General features: G+C 42.0%; 1 protein-coding gene across 5 annotated transcripts in view; it reads right to left on the reverse strand.

Moving 5' to 3' along the window:
• Positions 1 to 6772: 6772 nt before the first annotated feature.
• The window catches only part of cdc42ep4b (CDC42 effector protein (Rho GTPase binding) 4b), a 29205-nt gene continuing 12742 nt past the window's right edge, over positions 6773 to 23235 (reverse strand). For 4 of the 5 annotated variants that reach the window (XM_078401128.1, XM_078401125.1, XM_078401126.1 and 1 more), the window contains one exon: positions 6773 to 12079. In XM_078401128.1, the coding sequence (XP_078257254.1) occupies positions 10823 to 11824 (1002 nt within the window). In that variant the 5' untranslated portion in view covers positions 11825 to 12079 and the 3' untranslated portion in view covers positions 6773 to 10822. Of the gene's footprint in view, positions 12111 to 23235 lie in introns of all 5 variants that reach the window. The other variant, XM_078401130.1, reaches the window with a different exon arrangement.

Genomic DNA, 23235 nt, shown 5'->3' on the forward strand with positions numbered 1-23235 from the left:
GAACGCTCTGCAGATTTTAATGAACACCCCTTTTCCCCTCTAATGGAGGGAATACCACAGGAGAATATCAAGGATGGGACATGGTCCTGTCGAACCTCTGTACTTTTGGGGGAGGGATGAGATGACTGGAACCTGAAAATCTATGCCATCCACTGCAAAAGGAAAGCACGACATATTTTTCTTTCTTATTTATTTTGCGAATTGTGTTTTGCACCAATGTATTTCTTTTCTTGTTTATTCCAATTTCTTTCAGAAATTGTGTGCGTGTGGTTATGTCCAATTAATATTTTTGCGTGCTGAGTCTTTGTGCCTGTGGTTCTGCTGAAGGCAAGACTTTCACTTTCGCCACACCTCACCACACCACACAAACCCTTGTCTGGGTGGATTAACATACAAAGCATAAAATGAACAGCCTATCAAGCAGAACTTGCAGGGGGAGAAACTGAGTTGACAGTTGGAGATTCAGGCTGACAACCAGCTCTGGCAATGGTTAGAAAGTGGCCTTCAGTGGAGATGGAGCACTGAGACTGGGTTTGTAACAAAATTATCCATTTCCTACTGCTGACTAGCCTGTAGTAATTATTACTGGGGATTACTTGGCAGCTCAAAATAAATTTCTACAAGCATTTTTTTTTTTGGAATATGGCAGATGCAATCATATGCAAAACACTGAGCTGGTCAACTTTCCTCTATCCCCCCCCCCCCATACAGGTACAATATGATGATGCCCATTTCCTGAAACAAATGAAGAACTAATCCCTAATCCTGGGAATCTTTACTGGTAGGGGCTTGCATGAGAGTGATTGGGAGCAAAAGTGTAGATTTTGGTGGGTTCGGGGAAAGCAGGACTGCAAAGATACTTAGCTTCTGCCCAAAGCTAATCCCTCTTTCCTTAAGCTCAAGAAACATGGCCAGACAGGATGGATTCAGCCCAGTGGGGTACATGCAAGGCAGATAATATAGAATACAATTCTAATGGAAGATCATTAACTCAAAACCTTAACGGTTTCTCTCTCAATAGATGCTGAATATCCCCAGCATTTGCCAAATTGCCTTCAGATGAAACATTTTCATGGCATCCTTCACAACTATCTTGTGCGTTACAGCCATTACAATGTAGTAACATGTTGAAATGTTTGAAGCTTGGAAGTTACTTTGGGCAACAACAAAATGTCTAAACAACCAAGTGATAATGACTAAATAATGTGTTTGAGTAGTATCAACCAAGGAACAAATACTGGCTAAAAAACTGGGGATAACCCAGTTCTCCAGATAGAACAGAAAAAGGTCTGAAGAAGGGTCTTGACCTGAAAAGTCACCTATTCCTTCTCTCCAGAGATGTTGTCTGACCCACTGAGTTACTCCAGTTTTTTGTGTCTATCTTTGGTTTAAACCAGCATCTGCAGTTCCTTCCTACGCACTCTCTAGATTCAACAGTGTCAGGGAAAGGGTAGAGATACTGGCTCAGTGTAATGACTCATCCCACAGACCACAAATCCAGTCAGACAGCATTCCTAAACTCAGTCTTGATGGTTGTATCCTTATCTGGTGTGGATCCTGAACACACTGTTTCTGACTCAGAGGGAAGAGTCACACTCAAAACTAAACATGTTTCTGGGAGTGACTGGTTGATGTTAACCTTCTTCATCGAGGGACGAGAAGTCAAGAGTGTTTAAATTTATGTACCAGTTTGTTTTTTGAGTACAAGAAGATAACTGCAGATGCTGGTACAAATCGAAGGTTTTTATTCACAAAATGCTGGAGTAACTCAGCAGGTCAGGCAGCATCTCGGGAGAGAAGGAATGGGTGACGTTTTGGGTCGAGACCCTTCTTCACTCAGTTTTTTGAGTATGCTTTTTCCACGAGTAGTTCTACTCAATAACCAAAGTCTGTAGTCTCTTTTCCACAAGTTCACAACTATCTGGGTGAAAAAGGTTTTTCTCACCTCAGTTTTAAATGGCCCCCCCTTTATTCTAAGACTGTGGCCCCTGGTTCTGGACTCGTCCAACATTGGGAACATTTTTCCTGCATCTAGCTTGTCCAGTCCTTTTATAATTTTATATGTTTCTATAAGATCCCCTCTCATCCTTCTAAACTCCAGTGAATACAAGCCCAGTTTTTTCAATCTTTCCTCATATGTCAGTTCCGCCATCCCAGGGATCAATCTCGTGAACCTATGCTGCACTGTCTCAATTACAAGGATGTCCTTCCTCAAATTAGACCAAAACTGTACACCAAACAGAAACAATTTTTAATGTAACGTGTGTCATATAACACATTAGGAAAATTATAGAAATGTTTTTTTGCCTCAATGCCATTCCAATGTAGTTCAAAATTCAGAGGTGCAAAAGGACTTGGGAGTGCTGGTACAGGATTCCCAAAAAGCTAATTTGCAAGTCGAATTGGTAGTAAGGAAGGCAAACGCAATGCTATCATTTATTTCAAGAGGACTAGAATGCAAAAACAGGGATGTTATGCTGAGGCTCGAGAAGGCACTGATCAGGCCACATCTGGAGTATTGTGAGCAAGTTTGGGTCCATATCTGAGGATGTGCTGGCTTTGGAGAGGGTCTAGAGGAGGTTTACAGGAATGATCCCATATGATGAGCATTTGACAACACTGGGCCCTCTACTCGTTGCAGTTTAGAAGGATGAGGCGGGACCTCTTTGAAACTTGCTGAATAGTGAAAGGCCCAGAGAGGATATTGCCACCAGTGGGAGAGTCTAGGACCAGAGGTCATAGCCTCAGAATTAAAGAACATTCCTTTAGGAAGATTAGGAGGAATTTTGGTGAATCTGTAGAATTCATAGCCACAGAAAGCTGTGGAGGCAGTCAATTGATATTTTTAAGCCAGATATTTGAATTTTTGATAAGTACAGGTTTCAGGGGTTATGGGGGGGGGGGGGGGGGGGGGGGGGAAGGCAGGAGAATGGGGTTAGGAGGGAGAGATAGATCAGCCATGATTGAATGCTAAGTAGACTTGATGGGCCAAATGGCCTAATTCTGCCCCTAGCACATGAACATGAATACTTTCTAGTTTCTTCCCAAACATTACAAGGAAATTATGCAATTGGGCCTCTATTCCTGGCCGCACTCTTACACATAGGAAGTGTTCCATGATGCTCATGTACAATTCATATCTGCCCTTTACTTTATACTAGGATGGAGAACTACTACCCACACGTTCAATGCCACTGAATTTCATTTATTGAATTATGTGCATTCAAATGCATATTAATTACAATGATTTTCATCTTGTTTAATCGTTTGAATAGAATCCAATACCTCCAACTTGCTCATGGTATGTCGGGTATGAAAGGTTAATTTGGTTGGTAGTCCATGTTTAGTGCAAACAGGTGGGCACTGCGTGTGGCACATTGGCACAGCAGGCAAGACATAGAATGATCTGGTCCAATAACCAAGCCCACTTTATATCAGAATTGTATCTGGAATTTGAAAGTGTAAATTCCACTCTAGCCTTTTAATGTAATGTGAATTTGAAATTTGAAATAAATTAATTTCTCCCTGATTGTGCTCACTATTACTAAAGTACAGTGGAATAAACATCATTTAGCCATGTTGTAATGGGCATATGCAGGCAAGCACAATGGTTTTGTACTTGATTTGCATCAAAGCTCAGCTTCAATTCACATTTCTAATAAACTTACCACTGTAGAAAGCTTACACAGAACCTTTAAAACAAGAAACACATGTACAGACCATCAATGTGGTACTTCTGCATTTGAACATGCAAAAATGTGTTCTTCAAATACTGTGTATATGGTAGAATATTCCAAAAACACATTAATGTACGAGTTTGAAACTTGTTCTGGGCAAACCACAGCCCATCTCTGGTAGCTTGGTCCTGCCAGCATGAGAGATAGGGTGTTAGGATTGGTTTATTATTGAGATACAATGAAAAACACTCTTTACCTGGGTATCCAATCAAACTGTACATATAATCAAGCCATATACAAGTACACCAGGCGGCACAGAGAGGATACCAGAGTACAGAAGTGTTACTGCACTGTATCCTTGCAGCTACAGAGTAAGTGCAGATAACAAAGTTCAAGGGATGCATGCGGGAGGTTGGGAGATCAGGACTGGATTTCTGATGCAGACATTGTTTCCATAGTGGAAGAGTCAAGGACTAGAGGGCACATCCTCAGAATAAAAGATGTAACTTTAGAATGGAAATTAGGAAAAATTTCTTTAACCAGAGGGTAGTGAATCTGTGGAATTCATTGTCACAGACAGCTGAGAAAGACGTCATTGGGTAATTTTAAAGCCGAGATTGATAGGTTCTTAATTAGTAAGGGCGTCAAAGGTTATGGGGAGAAGGCAGGAGAATGGGGTTGAGAGGGATAAAATAGACCTGCCACGATCAATTTGCTCCTGTCTTATGGGAGGACATTCATAATCTAATGAGAGCAGGGAAGAAGCCATTCCTGAAAGAGGTGGTACATGCTTTCAAGATGACCTGTGTGATCAGCAGACCCTTGCAGGACACCACTGGTCCCAAACCTTCCACCACAACCCTGTCATCTTTGAATCTGCCAAATGACCAAGCCACCTTGGATTCCATGCATCTTAATCTTCTAGATCAGCCTACCACGAGGGACTTTTATCAAATGCCCTACTAAAATCCAGTCAACATTCATTACCCTATTCTCATTAATTACCTTAGTTACCTCTTCAATAAAAATTCAATCAAGTTTGTAAGATGCACAAAGCCACGAAGAATCCTTAATTATTCAATTTGCTTTCAAATTTGAGTAAATTCTATCCCGGTGTCCTCTCCAATAGCCTCCCAATCACTGACGTGATGCTCAAGGGCCTAATTCCCTAGATTCACTCTAGTTCCCATCTTAAACAAAGGAACATTATCTACTCTCCAATCCTCCAGGATCAAAAGAACATAAAAAAAGGTCTGGGTCAAGGTCCCTGAAATCCCTCTTGCACCTCAATAATCTGGGATAAATTCCATCAGGCACTGGGGATGTATCCACTTCAATGCTTCCACGAGCCCCAACACCACCTCCTTTATCTCATACAGCCCTAGCATATTAGTATTTCACTACACTGATCTCGCTGTCTTCCATGCCCTTATCCTTTGTGAATACAGATGAAAAGCACTCATTTAGTATCTCATCTACATCCTGACTCCAAGTATAAATTCCCTCCTTCATCCTTGAGCAACACCACTCTCCTTGGTTATCCTCATTTTTAATGTAAAAAACTTTGGTATTTCTGTTATCTGACTCACCAAAACCGTTTGTTGTTTCTAATTGCCCATGTTCTCTTTCTTGCTTTATGTTCCTCAAAGACAGGTCTGGTTTCATCTTTCTAAACCGTGCATACACTTCAAATTTGCAATCTATCTGGTCATCCAAAAGACCCATACCTTCTCATTCTTCAATCCTTGTTCAGCTAACAAGCTGGATTGCCCATCTGCCATTCACTAGATATTATTTGGTTGCATTCCATCATTCCTTCGCCCCTTGCTACTAATGCCAACTCTGTTCATCGTTTAGCAATGTTTGTCTGGCAAATCCTGCATTGTCCACCCAAGAAATGCTACAGTCCACCCAAGAAATGTGTCACTTGTTAATTATACAGAGGACGGAGGGAGGTGAGAGATGTTTGGGAATGTTTCTGTTTGAATTTTTGCTCCAGTATACCAAATCTGTTGTTTTTATTTAGCTGATTAAGTGATCATGGCAGGCGAACAAAGCATGTTTACTTTTTTTAAACGTAAACCCCCAAATAGATGCATGAACTTAGAAGTCAACAAGAGTAATTCGTCTTACTAATTTACAAGAGAAACACAAGTGCATGAAAACAGGACAAAATAAAGATCAACCAGCCAACAATTGAGGCACTGGGGTCCTGCTTGGAAGAACTTTGGTAGTTTCTTATATTACACCTAAAGGGTGGCGATTATGAACTAACCTTTTCAGGTCTTGACACACTTGGTAAAATGTGTTGACGCATCCACATGCGAGTTGCTCAGAACAACAAGTACAGTTCGAACAGATTAGCTTTGACGTAGCTTGCTACATTTTAGTGCATTAGCTCTCTTCCACTACTACTCAGAGCACAATACCAATGGCCTGTTTTAGAGCAATTAATAACCCCATAGGAGATAGACTGCATCCCACTACTTTACTCTGCCAAGCCATAGTCTCAGGTTGAGCTACACAAAATCTCAATGCAGATAAGGATTGACATCAGGAGAAATAGAAAGATTGACACCTCCTAGCCCAGAACCCCCTTAAGTTACAACTGTTAGTTTGCAGGTCTATTTTCGACTTCTCCATGTTCTCACAAGTTGCACTCTCCTACTCATTCAGTGTTTGCAAATTTGATTAGAAAAGAGACAGTGCTTCAGTTTGCATGAACCAATAACAGTGCATGAACTATATCCCACAGCACATGCTCCAACATGTAATTGCATTTGAGACAGGAGTGATAAATCGAGTCTCAGGCCAATCTCCACCATTGGCCAGTGATTCAAACTTTGAATAATAGCTGAACTGAAAACTATGCTACCACCTGACATTGCTGGAAAGTGCCTTTATGGACGTCAGCCAAACAATTGCTGCTGAGATGATGTTTTGAGATGGTTTTCTCCATCCTGACATGGCTTTCGTCAGCAACAGGCACATAATTGAAGTTCAGTAATGAAGAGTAACAACAACACACAAAGAAACCAATATGCTGGCAGTTTATTAACTAAAAATAATTGGATGAATCAAACTATTGAAGATTACTACACTGATGTGACAAAACATGTTAAAATATTAGATTGTGTTTCATAAAGTCAGTGATAGTACTACTTGCGTTTTAGTACCAATGCATTTCAAAAATAAAACCTTTAAAATGTCAGTTTATTTACATTCAATTTTACATAGAAAACCGTACAGAGTCAATATGTACACACATACTATGTAATACCTCTGTATTTAAGTATGATTGACAGCATATAGAAGAGAGCACTTCATAACTACGGCTTTGCTTAGCAATTAAGATTTCTTTAAATATTTGGCACACAATTGGATTAAAATATTACTAGCAAAATAGGTCATGTGCATTTTTTTTTTACAAAATCACTTTAGTGGTAACTTTCAAATAATTTGTGCATTACATTCTGGGCCCCATTTGTTAACAAAGCAAAATATTTATTGTATTTTCTGAATTTGTTTTCTGCTCAATTTTCCCCAAACCAACTGTTATTGATAGTAAAAATATTCCAATGATGTCTCTTCTATCCACCCCTAATGTGTTTCTCAGCAGCTGTACCCGTGAGGCCACCCTAGACACAGTGTAAAAAAGCAGAGTCTTTATCCATGCATTAGCATGCTCTGAACAGTACATGACCAAAACAGCAAACCCCATCAGAACTACTTGCTGAGTACTGCCAACATTTAATAATTCAGATCACCAGCATTTTCCTTTGACCTTACAGTTAAAGATTTGTACAGAATTTTTAAATCAGACAAACATACATGTACAGGATTACAACTTTTTAGCTGGGATCATTTGGTCACAAAAAAACACTGTATATTGTACAAGCCACATCTGAAGTTGGACAAATTATATTTTAAACAAGACATGAAATTAAAGAACTTGAATTTTCTGCAGCTGGGATAATGGAACAGAATGTTCTGGCTTATACAAACAGATTTTCTAAAACACAAATGAGATGTATTTAAGATGGAAGCTAAATTACACCAACTATTCAGTGAGCATCGAATCAAATAATCTGATCGCAACTCTTGTCAAGAAACAAATTAGTGTCATTATCTGGGTAGTTGCCCAAAAGAAACTGTTAACCTTCACATTTCCTATTTTGCATGCAGTTAATGCAACACACCAGCTGTTGGCACAGCTACCAGCTTGAAACTGACCATTGTCTAACATGCTGAGTGTACAAAATAAAGCACTGATCAAAATTTTACATTGTACCATTCAAAAGCAGGCAAAATGACTAGAAAAACACTTGTTTACAAACATTAAAGCAAACTGCACTGCTATAGCTTTCTCCCAACCTGCCTCTTACATCCCAACATTCAGAGGCCTTCACGCAACACAGCTTAAATGGTATAAATATTCAAATGATAAAAAAGATTAAAGCAGCATGTTGTGTGCCACCACATCTAGCCACTGAACAAAAATCTATTCTCAACCCAGATTGCTTTTAACTGTAATATAATGACAGTAGTGTAAAATGCACAAAACACTCTTCAAATTGCTGCCTTCAGGAATCTCTAGTGTTTTAGCATGTTATACATGGCAACATTAATATTCCATTGGGGCACTTTTCAGAATGCAGTATGATAAAAGATCAATTTCAACGAGCATTAAGGTAAACTACTTTTCATTACTGTAGAGCCAAGAAAGTTTAGATATGGAAGGTATTAATGTTATCGAGAGATGAATTAATTTAATTCACCACTGCAAACAGGAAGAAATCACAAGAACAAAGGGTGGGAATCACAACTCTAAGCAGTGCCAAGTTAATAACATTTCAATATTCCATGGTGCTTGCCATTAACTAATGAACTGTTTGACCAATTTGGGCAGATGGGTCGTAACTATTGCAATTGCAATGCTTGCCCTTGGTTACTCGAGATCAGCACAAACCACATTGTATAGCTGATCCAGAGATCCACTGGCAGGGAGAGTGGGTGGGTGTCAAACTTGCAAAAGGATCAGAGGAGATTTTTTGAGAGCCTGGATATCCGCAAGCTCTTTTTGACCCTACAGGTTAGAACAATGTACCTAAAGCATTTTTGGGGACTGTTTCCAACAGTCCACATAAGCAACTATTATATCATAACAAGCTCAGAAGATATAATCGGAGCCTGAATTGTACTTATTATGTAGACACCTGCATATTACAGACAAAAGCACTGTTTGTTATATTTTGTTCCATTCCAAAATTACATATCTCGATCTAGCTGGTGACATATCCAGATTTTCAAATGCTCATTCCTGCAAGGCATTTCAATTGACTCCAAATGTTCCAAAAAGTGCAAAATTAAACTAAAATAGATTGAAATCAGTGCTGAACTGCTGGTTAGTGTTTTTCTTTCTACAGAAATAGTTTGCCTCAATTTCATTCTTTTGGATGTCAGCAACAGCTCTAGGTAGTGGAAAATAAAATATCTGCATTTTCATTATGTTACCTTGCATTCAATGTTTTGTTCCAAGTCAGACATCTAAATTCAATTCAATGCCTGCATTACTAAATATTTTATGGATCCAGATTCACCATTAAATGAGACTATTTATATATTAATGCTAAAAATTGCATCTACAATATACTCTACTTTCTACTTGTAAATTCATCTGCAAAATGCAAAGGAATAATTCAGATACACAACTTAAAGGTTTCCCATGTATGATCAGTTATATTATACACAGACACACATACACGCACACAAATACTTTGCCTTTCATCTCAAAGATTTTGGTTGAAGTATAGAAAAGCCCAATGTCCTAAATCCTAAACTTGCCTTTAAAACAAGTAACTCTCGAGTTAATTTATGTCCTGGCAAAAGATTTTTTAAAATACCTCCACTCAATTCCAGCAACTGGTCGATCTGTTCCTTGGATATAAAATCCCTAAATCCCAATGGAAAGTGAAAAACACGACCATAAGAATTTACTTGGTAAGAGGTGGCACTTAAGAGAGCAATGTATCAAATAGTTGAAGAATTGTACCCTACAAAACAATTGACAGGAAATCAAATTAATCTTAAAAATGTATCAGTCTGGGATTCTCCTTGTTAATGAACAAATACCCTTTAATTTACACAGCATCATTGACCCCAGGATGTCACATAAATGCTGTAGTTAATGAAGCACTTTTAAAATATACTTATGGAATGGATGCTGGACCATTACGAATGCTTAATATTAAAACATTGCAGGAGGTATAACAGGACTTTAAAAAAGTTTTAATCCATTCATGACAAATTGATTCATTTTCATTTAAATAACTTGGCAAAAATGGTCATCAACCATTACACTTCTGATGATAAGTCTCAAAGACACATTTAATCTGAACACCACCTGATATGTATCGCACAGCAGGTGATCATGTTGAATCTGTTGTTCAATAGAACAGACAATTGAACATGCATTGCATACAAAGATTGAAATCCGTAGTGAACATCTGTATGCGATATGCATTAATGCTCAAGGACTCTTTACTATGAGAAATGAAAATAGTCTGAATTGGCAACAGAGAGAACCTGCAAAACCTGGCACCCATGTGCTGGTGACATGCGTCCATCTCTATGCAGGAGATTGTGTGCACGTACAGAAAGATCTGTTCTAAAACTGCCAAAGGAATGACCGAGAGGAAGGAAGGTGGTGGTAATTGAAAATGTGAGAGCACCTTAAACCAGAGTTCTAAAGGCAAGGCAGACCACTGAAAGAAAAAGTAGACAAACCACATCTTTTGAGGCAAGCCATTTTTCATCTCACCATCTGCAGTCAACAATTATAATACAAGCTCAAAAATGGTAATGCACTATCTACAAAAGATAGTACATACATTACTTGCACTGTATGGGATGTGCATTTTACATAGTTTATTCTCATCAACCAAAACAAGCAACTAGTCATGATGAGTATCTGTAGACACTGCTAGCCTGTGTGCACTGGAGAATTTTGGTTACAGCTTCTATTACAGGAAGAAGAGTTTGTGGTGTGAAGTCTAGTGCAATCCTGCCGTGCTTCATTAATTCAACAAATGCTAGATCAGGCAAATTCATCTTGCTCTTTAACTCAATCATTTTGAAGGCCAGTTTTACACACGGATTTCATCCTCTTCATCCATGAAGGTAAATTCCTCACCTTCATTCCCTTCCTCTCTGAGGTCATCTGTCGATTCATCTATATCTTTCATGCAGTCTGTATTTCCATGACTAACTCCTTCATAAACTGACTGCATGTCTTCAGTTGTCCCAGATGCCAAACTTGACACAGAGCCAGTGCCTTGTGATAAACAATTTGCAGAACCAGGGCTATATGCAACACTTTTAACAGTACTTGGCAAAGCAGTTGTTGCCCTCGAGGGATCCTCCACAAAGTTTTGTGTCATCGTCTTCTGTGAATATAAACTATCATCTTCCTTGGCATCTCCCAAACCAAGATTACTACTTTCCCATGTATCTTTCTCCATAACACTTAAAATATCACCAAGCATCGAAGGACCAAGATCAACGTGGAAGGACATGATGGATTCAGCATGTTTTAGTGGAAACCCACCACTGGAGAGTGAAGTAGGAAGGTCAGTGATGTCTCCAAAATCTCTCTCATCTTGATACTCTGTGGATTTATTTTCAACCACACTGGCAGCCCCATTAACGGGTTTATTTTCCATATTTTCATCTGCAAGCTTCTTTAGAGGGCTTGATGAAAGACTCTTAGCCAACTGATTACTAGATTCCTCAGACTTATCATTTAGCTGAGGTAGCGAAACCGCATTTTTCACAAAGATAGCAGAATCACTTTGCGTCAGTACATCTTGTTTATCAACACGTGTTACTGACTGAGACCGCTTGCTGCTGCTTCTGAACTTCCGAGAGAGCAAACCTGGTTTAGGTGTTGCTTCAGCAGGAGCAGCAGCTGTAGCTCCAACCTTGCTCGAAAGGAACGAGGTGTCTCCAAAGACATCACCTCCACGACCCACGTGCATTGTGTGGCGGAAATCTCCTAGGGGTGCACTGATCATATCTGCAGTCAAGTCCACACGGGAGCGGCGTTTAGATTGGCTGGAGCTGGCCACGAGCTGTTTCAGGATTGGCATTTTCCAAATTTAAATGATGACAACGCGAGTACACTGGAATTCTTGGATATTAGTGCTGGGTGAGCAAAGGATTCTGGTCTTCAGCTCTCTGCCATAAAAGCCAAATTAATTCTTCAAAGCCACAGCCGAGGCCTTCAGCATAATGTTAAACAATGAAAGTCAAATGTGAGATAAAATTACAGTTCATGAAGTGTCGTTATCCTTTGCAGCCATTTTTTCGCCAATCCTTGCTTCAAGCATTCTAATTTAATGCACCTAAAAGAAAATAAAAATTGGATAAAAATTACTTCACATTCTTTAAATCACAGAATATAGACCAGCATATAGCAGGAACATAGTCTTAAATTAAATCAGTATATTAGCTCAAAAGAAACCATCTCAAAGTACAACTGAAAGTTGATGTTTCTTGTATTTGCTATGCAGTGAAGAAAATGACAAGCAATTAATGTACAGGTAGTTCTGCTATAACATGATAATTTTGTTTCCAAGAAATTGCATGCTACAAAAAACAGCATTATAAAAATAATTGTGTAAGAGGGAAAAGGGGATTAGAGTTCGACTCAATAACAAAGTAAACAAGTTTATTCAGTAGGGTTTTCAAAGATAAAAAGGTCTTAAATAACAAATATTAATATATTTCCTTGGAACATATGCATGCTTTTCACACTTACAATTCCCCTTGTCCCATGACCAACCTGCCACTTTCCATAATTCAAATGAAGTTCAATCCTTTTATTGCTCAAGAGCCAAGAAACAAAAACCCATGACATTGTATAGATATGATCCATTCTAAATTAACTTACAAGTGTTCAACTGAATGCGATAAAAAATATTGTTATCCATTAATTGCTGCCTGCAAATTGGCTATTTTATTTCGCTTGGGTTCAAGTTGCATTCCAGAGACTTTGACATCACAACTTAAGTTGAATAAATTCAGGGCAGATATAAAATAAAGATCTTGAATACTTAGGTGAATGCAAAAGATCCTATGACATTATTTTAAATAGAAAAGTAGTCACTCCACTTCTGGCATCCCAGCTGATATTTACTTTCCAATCATTCTCCAAAAATAGTTGTGCTAGATGATTTAAAACCAAAACCCAGTAGGCCATGAAGGCCAAGAGAAAAAGTTTATGTTTCCGGTCTGGGTCCCTTCATCAGAAATGGAGTAGAGGAGAACTTCAAGGTTGTCATTCCTGAAAGCGAAGTGGCAGCAAGTTGAACACGAAGTGAAAAACAACTGCAGACACATTTACGGTACTAGATCCATACTTTGCATACACTGGGTGCTGCATTTCGGAAAACACCATGACATCTAAAAAAGGCATTTAGTGAACTTGAGAGCGCCTGGGATGTTCCAAAGTCATGAATGATTCTACACAAATCAGACTCAAAACGTTTACCACACAGAAGCCTGCAATTTGGCCCATCTCCATGCAAAAACACAATAGTTGCATGACTTTTCCCCTATAGTCCTGTGTTTATCCCCCCCCCCCCCCCCCCCCCTCCAAGTACTCCAAGAGCTGAACTCCAGAGGTGAAGAGTGTAACTACGCTCAGCATCAAGGAACCCTGGCTAAACTGGAGTCAATGAAAACAGAAAACCCTCTGCTAGTTGGAAACTTCCATAGCACAAAGGAATATGGCTGAGACGATTGAAGGACAATCATCTTCATCACAAAAGACTTCAGCTGCTTCATCTATAACATTCCTTCAATCACAAGGTAGGGATGTTCCTGAGAGTTGCACAATGTTTAGCACTATTCAAGACTCCTCCAATAAGAAATCAGTCCAGGCCCTAGAAGCTGCCCTTCAAGTCACAGGGGGTATGGGGAGAAGGCAGGAACGGGGTACTGATTGAGAATGATCAGCCATGATCACATTGAATGGTGGTGCTGGCTCGAAGGGCCGAATGGCCTACTCCTGCACCTATTGTCTATATCACCATTTCATCACTGTCACTGAATCAAAATCTTGCAAGTTCCTCCCCAACAGCATTGTGACTGATCCAGACCTCAAAGACTGCAGTGGTTCAAGACAGCTCACTAACTTCTCAAGGGGAGTTAGGGAGGGGTGATTAAATGCTTACTTAACCCGCAAAGACCACCTCCCTTGATTAAATAAAAACTTATTCAGTTCTCTTTACAACTGTCACAATTGAATCTCCTTCCACTAACCATGTAACTTAGATCCTAACCTCTCACTACAAAAAAGCTTTTTCTCACTTTACTTCTGCCAATTACCACCAATCCATTCATGTTTACTTTTGGTTGAAGACCCAGCAACCATTGTCATTATTACCACTGTTGAGACATATTATGATTTTAAATGTAGTTCTACCACATTTCTGACAACTGGTGGGCTCTCCACCCCCCCCCCCCCCCAAAAAAATGTGGCGACTAGGTGGCCGATCTTGACTTCATCGGACATCCGCACCGATTGGCGAGTTGAATTTGCACTCTGCGGCATGGGCTCTGGACTCTGGCCAGGCTGGTAGATTCGTTCCCATAGCCAACTTCCATGGCTAACTTTGAGGGCTGGTATTTCACCCTGCCCCCACCCTCTCTGCAGTTTTTTTTGGTTGTATGCATTTTAATTTCCAATTTTCTGGTTAGCTGATAACATATATCCACATGTTATAAGGATTCTTATTTTGGATTCATTTGCAAACAGCTGCAACTGTAAATCAAGTAGTTTCTTTTAACTCGATTTATTCACAAAATGCTGGAGTAACTCAGCAGGTCAGGCAGCATCTGGGGAGAGAAGGAATGGGTGACGTTTCGGGTCGAGACCCTTCTTCAGTCTGACCCGAAACGTCACCCATTCCTTCTCTCCCCAGATGCTGCCTGACCTGCTGAGTTACTCCAGCATTTTGTGAATAAATCGATTTGTACCAGCATCTGCAGTTATTTTCTTATATATAGTTTCTTTTAACTACTGGAGGCAAGGATTATTGTTCGTCGGGATTGTGTATCTATAGGTAGACCCAAAATGCTGGAGTAGCTCAGCGGGACAGGCAGCATCTCTGGAGAGAAGGATCGGAAACGTCATCCATTCCTTCTCTTCAGAGATGCTGCCTGTCCCGCTGAGTTACTGCAGAATTTTGTGTCTACCTTCAATTTAAACCAGCATCTGCAGTTCTTTCCTACACACATTGTGTATCTTTTTATTGCCAGAATGACATACTCAAAATGACAATACAGAAATGCAACTTGGAGAAATGCTACAAAGTGATACAATTGTTGGTGAATTCTAAATTTTGTTTCTATAAAATGAACCCTGTAACAAAAATGGATAACGAGGTGTGAATGGCAAGGTTGCAAGTGTGTCGACTACAAAAGCATCAAGTATTAATGTGTACATGATCAAGCCCTTTTGCCCACCACATCTGCACTGACCACAAATGCAATCTAACCCCATCACCACCAACGACGCTCAACACCATCATCCCCTCCAAACTTGTTACCAAGCTCATGGAACTGCATCTCTGCGCAAATGGATCTTTGACTTCCTCATCAACAGTCCAGTTAGTATGAATTTGCAACAACACTTCTTCCTCAATAAACATCAGCATAGGAGGTGCGATCAGCACACAGGTGTACGGGAGGGAGCATGTAGAGTGGTTGCATCACAGCCCAGGAACAAAGGGGATTACAAAAAGTGATGGAGACCGCTCGGTATGGATACTGACCTCTCCATCACTAAAGGGATCTTTAGGAGGTGCTACCTTAAAAAGGCCGACCTCACGTTCATTTCACTTCTGCCATTGGGAAGGTGGTATGAGACTGCAAAACAACGACCTCTTGGTTCAGCAACAGCTTCTTCCCCAACTACGTACTATTTTGGTTGCATTGGGGACTTTGGGCTTTTTTCGCACTAATATTGTTTCCTATTAATTTATTGAACTTTTTGTTTTTTATATGTTATCTATGAGTATTGTGTTTTACAGGCCTGTTATGCTGCTGCAAGAAGTCATTTCTCTGTTCTTTCAGTACATATATAGCTATATTCTAAAACTCTCGTTTGTTCCTGAACTACAGCCAAAACGGTACACGATAGTGCGACAATTTTAGGCCAACCTAACTCACCGTCGTCCTGTGGTCCTATGGAGAAGTTTCATTGAAATCAGTGTCACGTTTTTAAAGTTATTCGCATTTTAAAGTTTAAAAAGCCACGCATGCGTAGTTGGGCTATGTTGATCTGGTATTTACGTAAGATGGCCGCCACATCCGCGCGTGCACAAAACAAACGCGTCTGCGCCGTTGGGGCCCGTTGAGCAGGGCTCGGCCGCCTGTCCCTTGGGGGTGGGAGAGCCAGGCCTGGTGGCAGGGGGAAGCAGCTGGAGCCGGGGCATGACCGGGTAACCGTGAGCCTGAGGTGAGTCAAGGGGAAAGGCAGCAGCGGTGAGGCCGGGCGTTGGTGGAGGCAGAGGCCTAGGCCTGCCCTCAGCTGCCCCCATCCCCTCCCCGGCCGGCTCAGCGCCTTCCCCACTCCGCCCAGAATCCAGCGACCTCAGCAACAGTGGGAGAGCCGCCGCCGTCTACCACTGAACATCCCCGGGACGGGACAGGACTCCTCCCATCTCGCTTCACCAATGGCAGCTGGCCGCCCGGGCAGGGAAGCGGGTTGCTATGACAACCGTGGGATGCTCCCAGGAGTGCGGGGGAGGATAGGGGTGGAGGAGAGGGTGCTGCACCAATGCAGGAGAGGCAACCCTAGGGGGAGGGGGAGATGGGAGTGGGGGAGAAGACGGTGCTGCACCAATGCAGGAGTGGTTTGGACCTAGTTGTCACTTGGTCTAGTGTCAATTACACACTGGACTCGACTCTTATATCACATAGCCCATATACCCCTTCTCCACTGTTTATTTGTGCCTAAATGACTCAAAACGCTGGTAGTCTTAGTGAACCAGTGTTATACATCCTGGAAACGGGCCCTTTGGCCCAACTTGCACATGCGGACTAACACTAGTTCCACCTGCTAGCGTTTGGCCCATATATCCCTCTAAATCTTTCCTATCTATGTATCTGTCCAAATGTATTTTAAATGTTATAGTACCTGCCTCAACTATCTTCTCTGGTAGCTCATTCCATGTACCCACTCCCCTCTGTGTGCAAAAGTTTTCCCTGTCACCTTAAACCTAGTTCTTGAATTCCCTACTCTGGGTAAAATACTGCACCTACCCTATCTATTCCCCTTATGATCTTATACATCTAGCCTGCCTAACCTCTCCCTATCGCCAAAGCCCTCAAGTCCTGGCAGTATCTTCGTAAATCTTCTCAGCAGTCTTTCCAGTCTGACATCTTTCCTACAGCAGGGTGACCAAAATTGAACACAATACTACAAATGTGCTCTCACTAACACCTTATACAACTGCAATATAACATCCCAAGTTCTATACGCAATGCCCTGACTAATGAAGATCAATGTGCTGAAAGCTTCTTAATCACCCTATTTACTTCTGACACCACTTTCAAAGAACTATGTATCTGCGCTCTTACATCCCTCTGCTCTCCAAGACTCCCCAGAACCCTACCATTTAATCTGAAGGTCCTGCCCTGGTGTGACTTGCCAAAATGCAACACCTCATACTGATCTGCATTAAGATCCATTAACCAGGTTTTAGTCTACTTGCTCAATTAATGAAGATCCTCCTGTATTTTTTGATAACCATCTTTTTTATTTACAATACCATCCATTACTTGTGTACTACCACTTCCCCAGGCAGTACTTTCCAAGCACCTACCATTGAACAAAAAAACCCAACTTGCACATCTATATACTAAAGCTCTCATCTATTTGTTTGTTTGTTCCTGAACTACAGCCAAAACGGTACCCGATAGCGCAACAATTTTAGGCCCACTTTACTTACCTTCCCTTTGTTGCTAATGGAAGAAGTTTCATTGAAATCGGTGTTATATTTTAAAATCTATTCACATTTTAAAGTTTAAATCTATCTCCTAGGGAGAGAGGGGGGAGGGAGGGAGGAGAAGGGGGGTTGAGGGGAATGGAGTGGGGGGAGGGGAAGGGGGAGGAGGGAGGGGATAGGGAGGAGGGGGAATGGGAGGAGGGAGGGGGAGACGGGAGGGAGGGGAAAAGAGAGGGGAGGAGGGGGGGAGAGAGGGAAGTGGGGGAGGAGAGGGTGCTGCACCAATGCAGGAGGTTTGGGCTCAACTGTTCCACTTGGTCTAGTATCCTTTAAAAACCTTCCCTCTCAATAGACAATAGACAATAGACAATAGGTGCAGGAGTAGGCCATTCAGCCCTTCGAGCCAGCACCGCCATTCAATGCGATCATGGCTGATCACTCAATCAGTACCCCGTTCCTGCCTTCTCCCCATACCCCCTCACTCCGCTATCCTCAAGAGCTCTATCCAGCTCTCTCTTGAAAGCATCCAACGAACTGGCCTCCACTGCCTTCTGAGGCAGAGAATTCCACACCTTCACCACCCTCTGACTGAAAAAGTTCTTCCTCATCTCCGTTCTAAATGGCCTACCCCTTATTCTCAAACTGTGGCCCCTTGTTCTGGACTCCCCTAACATTGGGAACATGTTATCTGCCTCTAATGTGTCCAATCCCCTAATTATCTTATATGTTTCAATAAGATCCCCCCTCATCCTTCTAAATTCCAGTGTATACAAGCCCAATCGCTCCAGCCTTTCAACATACGACAGTCCCGCCATTCCGGGAATTAACCTAGTGAACCTACGCTGCACGCCCTCCATAGCAAGAATATCCTTCCTCAAATTTGGAGACCAAAACTGCACACAGTACTCCAGGTGCGGTCTCACCAGGGCCCGGTACAACTGTAGATGGACCTCTTTGCTCCTATACTCAACTCCTCTTGTTACGAAGGCCAACATTCCATTGGCTTTCTTCACTGCCTGCTGTACCTGCATGCTTCCTTTCATTGACTGATGCACTAGGACACCCAGATCTCGTTGAACTCCCCCTCCTCCTAACTTGACACCATTCAGATAATAATCTGCCTTTCTATTCTTACTTCCAAAGTGAATAACCTCACACTTATCTACATTAAACTGCATCTGCCATGTATCCGCCCACTCACACAACCTGTCCAAGTCACCCTGCAGCCTTATTGCATCTTCCTCACAATTCACACTACCCCCCAACTTAGTATCATCTGCAAATTTGCTAATGGTACTTTTAATCCCTTCGTCTAAGTCATTAATGTATATCGTAAATAGCTGGGGTCCCAGCACCGAACCTTGCGGTACCCCACTGGTCACTGCCTGCCATTCCGAAAGGGACCCATTTATCCCCACTCTTTGCTTTCTGTCTGTCAACCAATTTTCTATCCATGTCAGTACCCTACCCCCAATACCATGTGCCCTAATTTTGCCCACTAATCTCCTATGTGGGACCTTGTCGAAGGCTTTCTGAAAGTCGAGGTACACCACATCCACTGACTCTCCCTTGTCAATTTTCCTAGTTACATCCTCAAAAAATTCCAGTAGATTTGTCAAGCATGATTTCCCCTTCGTAAATCCATGCTGACTCGGAATGATCCCGTTACTGCTATCCAAATGCTCAGCAATTTCGTCTTTTATAATTGACTCCAGCATCTTCCCCACCACTGATGTCAGACTAACTGGTCTATAATTCCCCGTTTTCTCTCTCCCTCCTTTCTTAAAAAGTGGGATAACATTTGCTATCCTCCAATCCACAGGAACTGATCCTGAATCTATAGAACATTGAAAAATGATCTCCAATGCTTCCACTATTTCTAGAGCCACCTCCTTAAGTACTCTGGGATGCAGACCATCAGGCCCTGGGGATTTATCAGCCTTCAGTCCCATCAGTCTACCCAAAACCATTTCCTGCCTAATGTGGATTTCCTTCAGTTCCTCCATCACCCTAGGTTCTCCGGCCCCTAGAACATTTGGGAGATTGTGTGTATCTTCCTCAGTGAAGACAGATCCAAAGTAACGGTTTAACTCGTCTGCCATTTCTTTGTTCCCCATAATAAATTCCCCTGCTTCTGTCTTCAAGGGACCCACATTTGCCTTGACTATTTTTTTCCTCTTCACGTACCTAAAAAAACTTTTGCTATCCTCCTTTATATTATTGGCTAGTTTACCCTCGTACCTCATCTTTTCTCCCCGTATTGCCTTTTTAGTTAACTTTTGTTGCTCTTTAAAAGAGTCCCAATCCTCTGTCTTCCCACTCTTCTTTGCTATGTTATACTTCCTCTCCTTAATTTTTATGCTGTCCCTGACTTCCCTCGTCAGCCACAGGTGTCTCTTACTCCCCTTAGAGTCTTTCCACCTCTTTGGAATAAATTGATCCTGCAACCTCTGCATTATTCCCAGGAATACCTGCCATTGCTGTTCTACCGTCTTCCCTGCTAGGGCCTCCTTCCAATCAATTTTGGCCAGCTCCCGCCTCATGCCTCTGTAATCCCCTTTGCTATACTGTAATACCGACACTTCCGATTTTCCCTTCTGCCTTTCCATTTGCAGAGTAAAACTTATCATGTTGTGATCACTGCCTCCTAATGGCTCTTTTACCTCTAGTCCCCTTATCAGATCAGGATCATTACACAACACTAAATCCAGAATTGCCTTCTCCCTGGTAGGCTCCAGTACAAGCTGTTCTAAGAATCCATCTCGAAGGCACTCTACAAACTCTCTTTCCTGGGGTCCATTTCCAACCTGATTTTCCCAGTCTACCTGCATGTTGAAATCTCCCATAACCACAGTAGCATTACATTTTTGATACGCCAATTTTATCTCCTGATTCAACTTGCACCCTATGTCGAGGCTACTGTTTGGGGGCCTATAGATAACTCCCATTAGGGTCTTTTTACCCTTACAATTTCTCATTTCTATCCATACTGATTCAACATCTCCTGATTCTATGTCACCCCTTGCAAGGGAATGAATATCATTCCTTACCATCAGAGCAACCCCACCCCCTCTGCCCACCTGTCTGTCTTTTCTATACGTTGTGTACCCCTGGATATTCAGTTCCCAGCCCTGGTCCTCTTGTAACCATGTCTCAGTGATCCCTACAACATCATACTTGCCCATGACTAACTGAGCCTCAAGCTCATCCACTTTATTTTTTATACTACGCGCATTTAAGTACAACACTTTAACTTCTGTATTTACCTCCTCTCTCACATCGTTCACAATTGGCCCTGCCCTTAATTTCTTTTCCGCTCTAGAACTTCTGTTCCCATTCTTCCGAGAGTCTTTTGCAATATCTCCTGTATTCCCTTTTACCTCATCTTCATATTCACAATTTGTTAACCCCTCCCCCCCACTACTTAGTTTAAAGCCACAGGTGTCACACTAGCAAACCTGCCTGCCAGAATGTTTGTCCCCCTGCTGTTAAGATGCAACCCGTCCCTTTTGTACAAGTCACCCCTAGCCCAGAAGAGATCCCAGTGGTCCAGAAATCGAAATCCCTGCTCTCTGCACCAGCCCCTCAGCCATAAATTCATACCCTCTATCTCTCTGTTCCTGGCCTCACCAGCACGAGGTACCGGTAGCAGTCCAGAGATAACCACCTTCGACGTCCTACTTCTCAGTGCTTTTCCCAACTCTCTAAACTCCCGCTGTAGCACCTCCTTCCTCTTCCGCCCGACGTCATTCGTGCCCACGTGCACAACGACTTCAGGTTGATCGCCTTCCCTCACTAGGATCGCCTTCCCTCTCTCATCTTAAACTTATGTTCCCTAGCATTTCAATCCTGGGATGAAAAATTCTGACTAGCTTCACTATCTCTGCCTCTCATAATTGTATATACCTCTATTAGGGCACCCCAAATCTCCAAAGAAAGCTATTCAAGTTTGTTCAACCTTTCTTTACAGGCAATACAGATCTCTCTTCACCATCCCCACCCATCTCTCCATTATGATCGTATGACTTCTGCATGGCCCTGTACATTCGAGTGTTTGGGAGACCAGCACTCATTCAATTGGATTCGATAGCATAGATTTGTCAGCTGCTGCAGGCATCTTTTCAGGTCAGAACTCAATTTGCGTTAACATCTGAGTGGTTGAGTTAAATGGGAAGAGGGAAAGAGAAAGAGTAAAGAAAATTGGAGAAAGAGAACAGTGGATGGAGTAGAGGGTGTGGAACAAATATGTAGTATGGGGATGGTAGCTGGTCAATGAGAAGGACACTGTTTCATGCCACTGAGTTGTAGGTTATCCAAGGGGAATACAAGAAATTCTAGTTTGCAATGTGGCCTCTCTGGCAGTGGAGGCAGAAATCAGACATTTAAGTATGGGAATCGGGGAATAAACAGCTAGCAACTGGGTATGAACGTTTAATTCTACAATTTCAGGTAACCACCTTGTTCATTTACCACCACCTCCCCACCACCTCCCCCACACCTTTCTTTCCAACACCCTTGTCCCGTCACCCTGTACCTTTTCCCTCCATTAGCTCCTCCATCCGCTTACTCCAAGTCCCCCATTTTTCTTCTCAGTTCCCATTCCTCCCATTGGGTCTACATTTTACTCCACCTTCCTTCTTATCAGGCTCTGCCATTTGTATCTTTGTCTTCTCCACCACCAGCCTTGATTTCTACCTTCACTCTTCACTCCCCCATATGACACTTCTGCCAATGAAACCTTCCTCACTGGGATCCACTTAAAAAACATAGAAAATAGGTGCAGGAGGCCATTCGGCCCTTCTAGCCAGCGCCACCATTCATTGTGATCATGGCTGATCGTCCACAATCAATAACCCGTGCCTGCCTTCTCCCCATATCTCTTGATTCCACTAGCCCCTAGAGCTCTATCTACCTCTCTCTTAAATCCATCCAGTGACTTGGCCTCCACTCCCCTCTGTGGCAGAGAATTCCACAAATTCACAACTCTCTGGGTGAAAAAGTTCCTTCTCACCTTAGTTTTAAATGGCCTCCCCTTTATTCTAAGACTGTGGCCTCTGGTTCTGGACTCGCCCAACATTGGGAACATTTTTCCTGCATCTAGCTTGTCCAGTCCTTTTATAATTTTATATGTTTCTATAAGATCCCCTCTCATCCTTCTAAACTTCAGTGAATACAAGCCTAGTTTTTTCAATCTTTCCTCATATGACAGTCCCGCCATCTCAGGGATCAATCTTGTGAACCTATGCTGCACTGCCTCAATTGCAAGGATGTCCTTCCTCAAATTAGGAGACGAAAACTGTACACAATGCTCCAGATGTAGTCTTACCAGGGCCCTAGACAACTGCAGAAGAACCACTTTACTCCTATACTGAAATCCTTTCGTTATGAAGGCCAACATGCCATTAGCTTTATTCACTGCCTGCTGTACCTGTACGCCAACTTTCAGTGACTGGTGTACAAGGAAACCCAGGTCTCGCTGCACTTCCCCCTTACCTAACCCAACACCATTGAGATAATAATCTGCCTCCTTGTTTTTGCCGCCA

This window comes from Rhinoraja longicauda, chromosome 6, assembly GCF_053455715.1.
Source record: "Rhinoraja longicauda isolate Sanriku21f chromosome 6, sRhiLon1.1, whole genome shotgun sequence".
Taxonomy (NCBI): domain Eukaryota; kingdom Metazoa; phylum Chordata; class Chondrichthyes; order Rajiformes; family Arhynchobatidae; genus Rhinoraja; species Rhinoraja longicauda.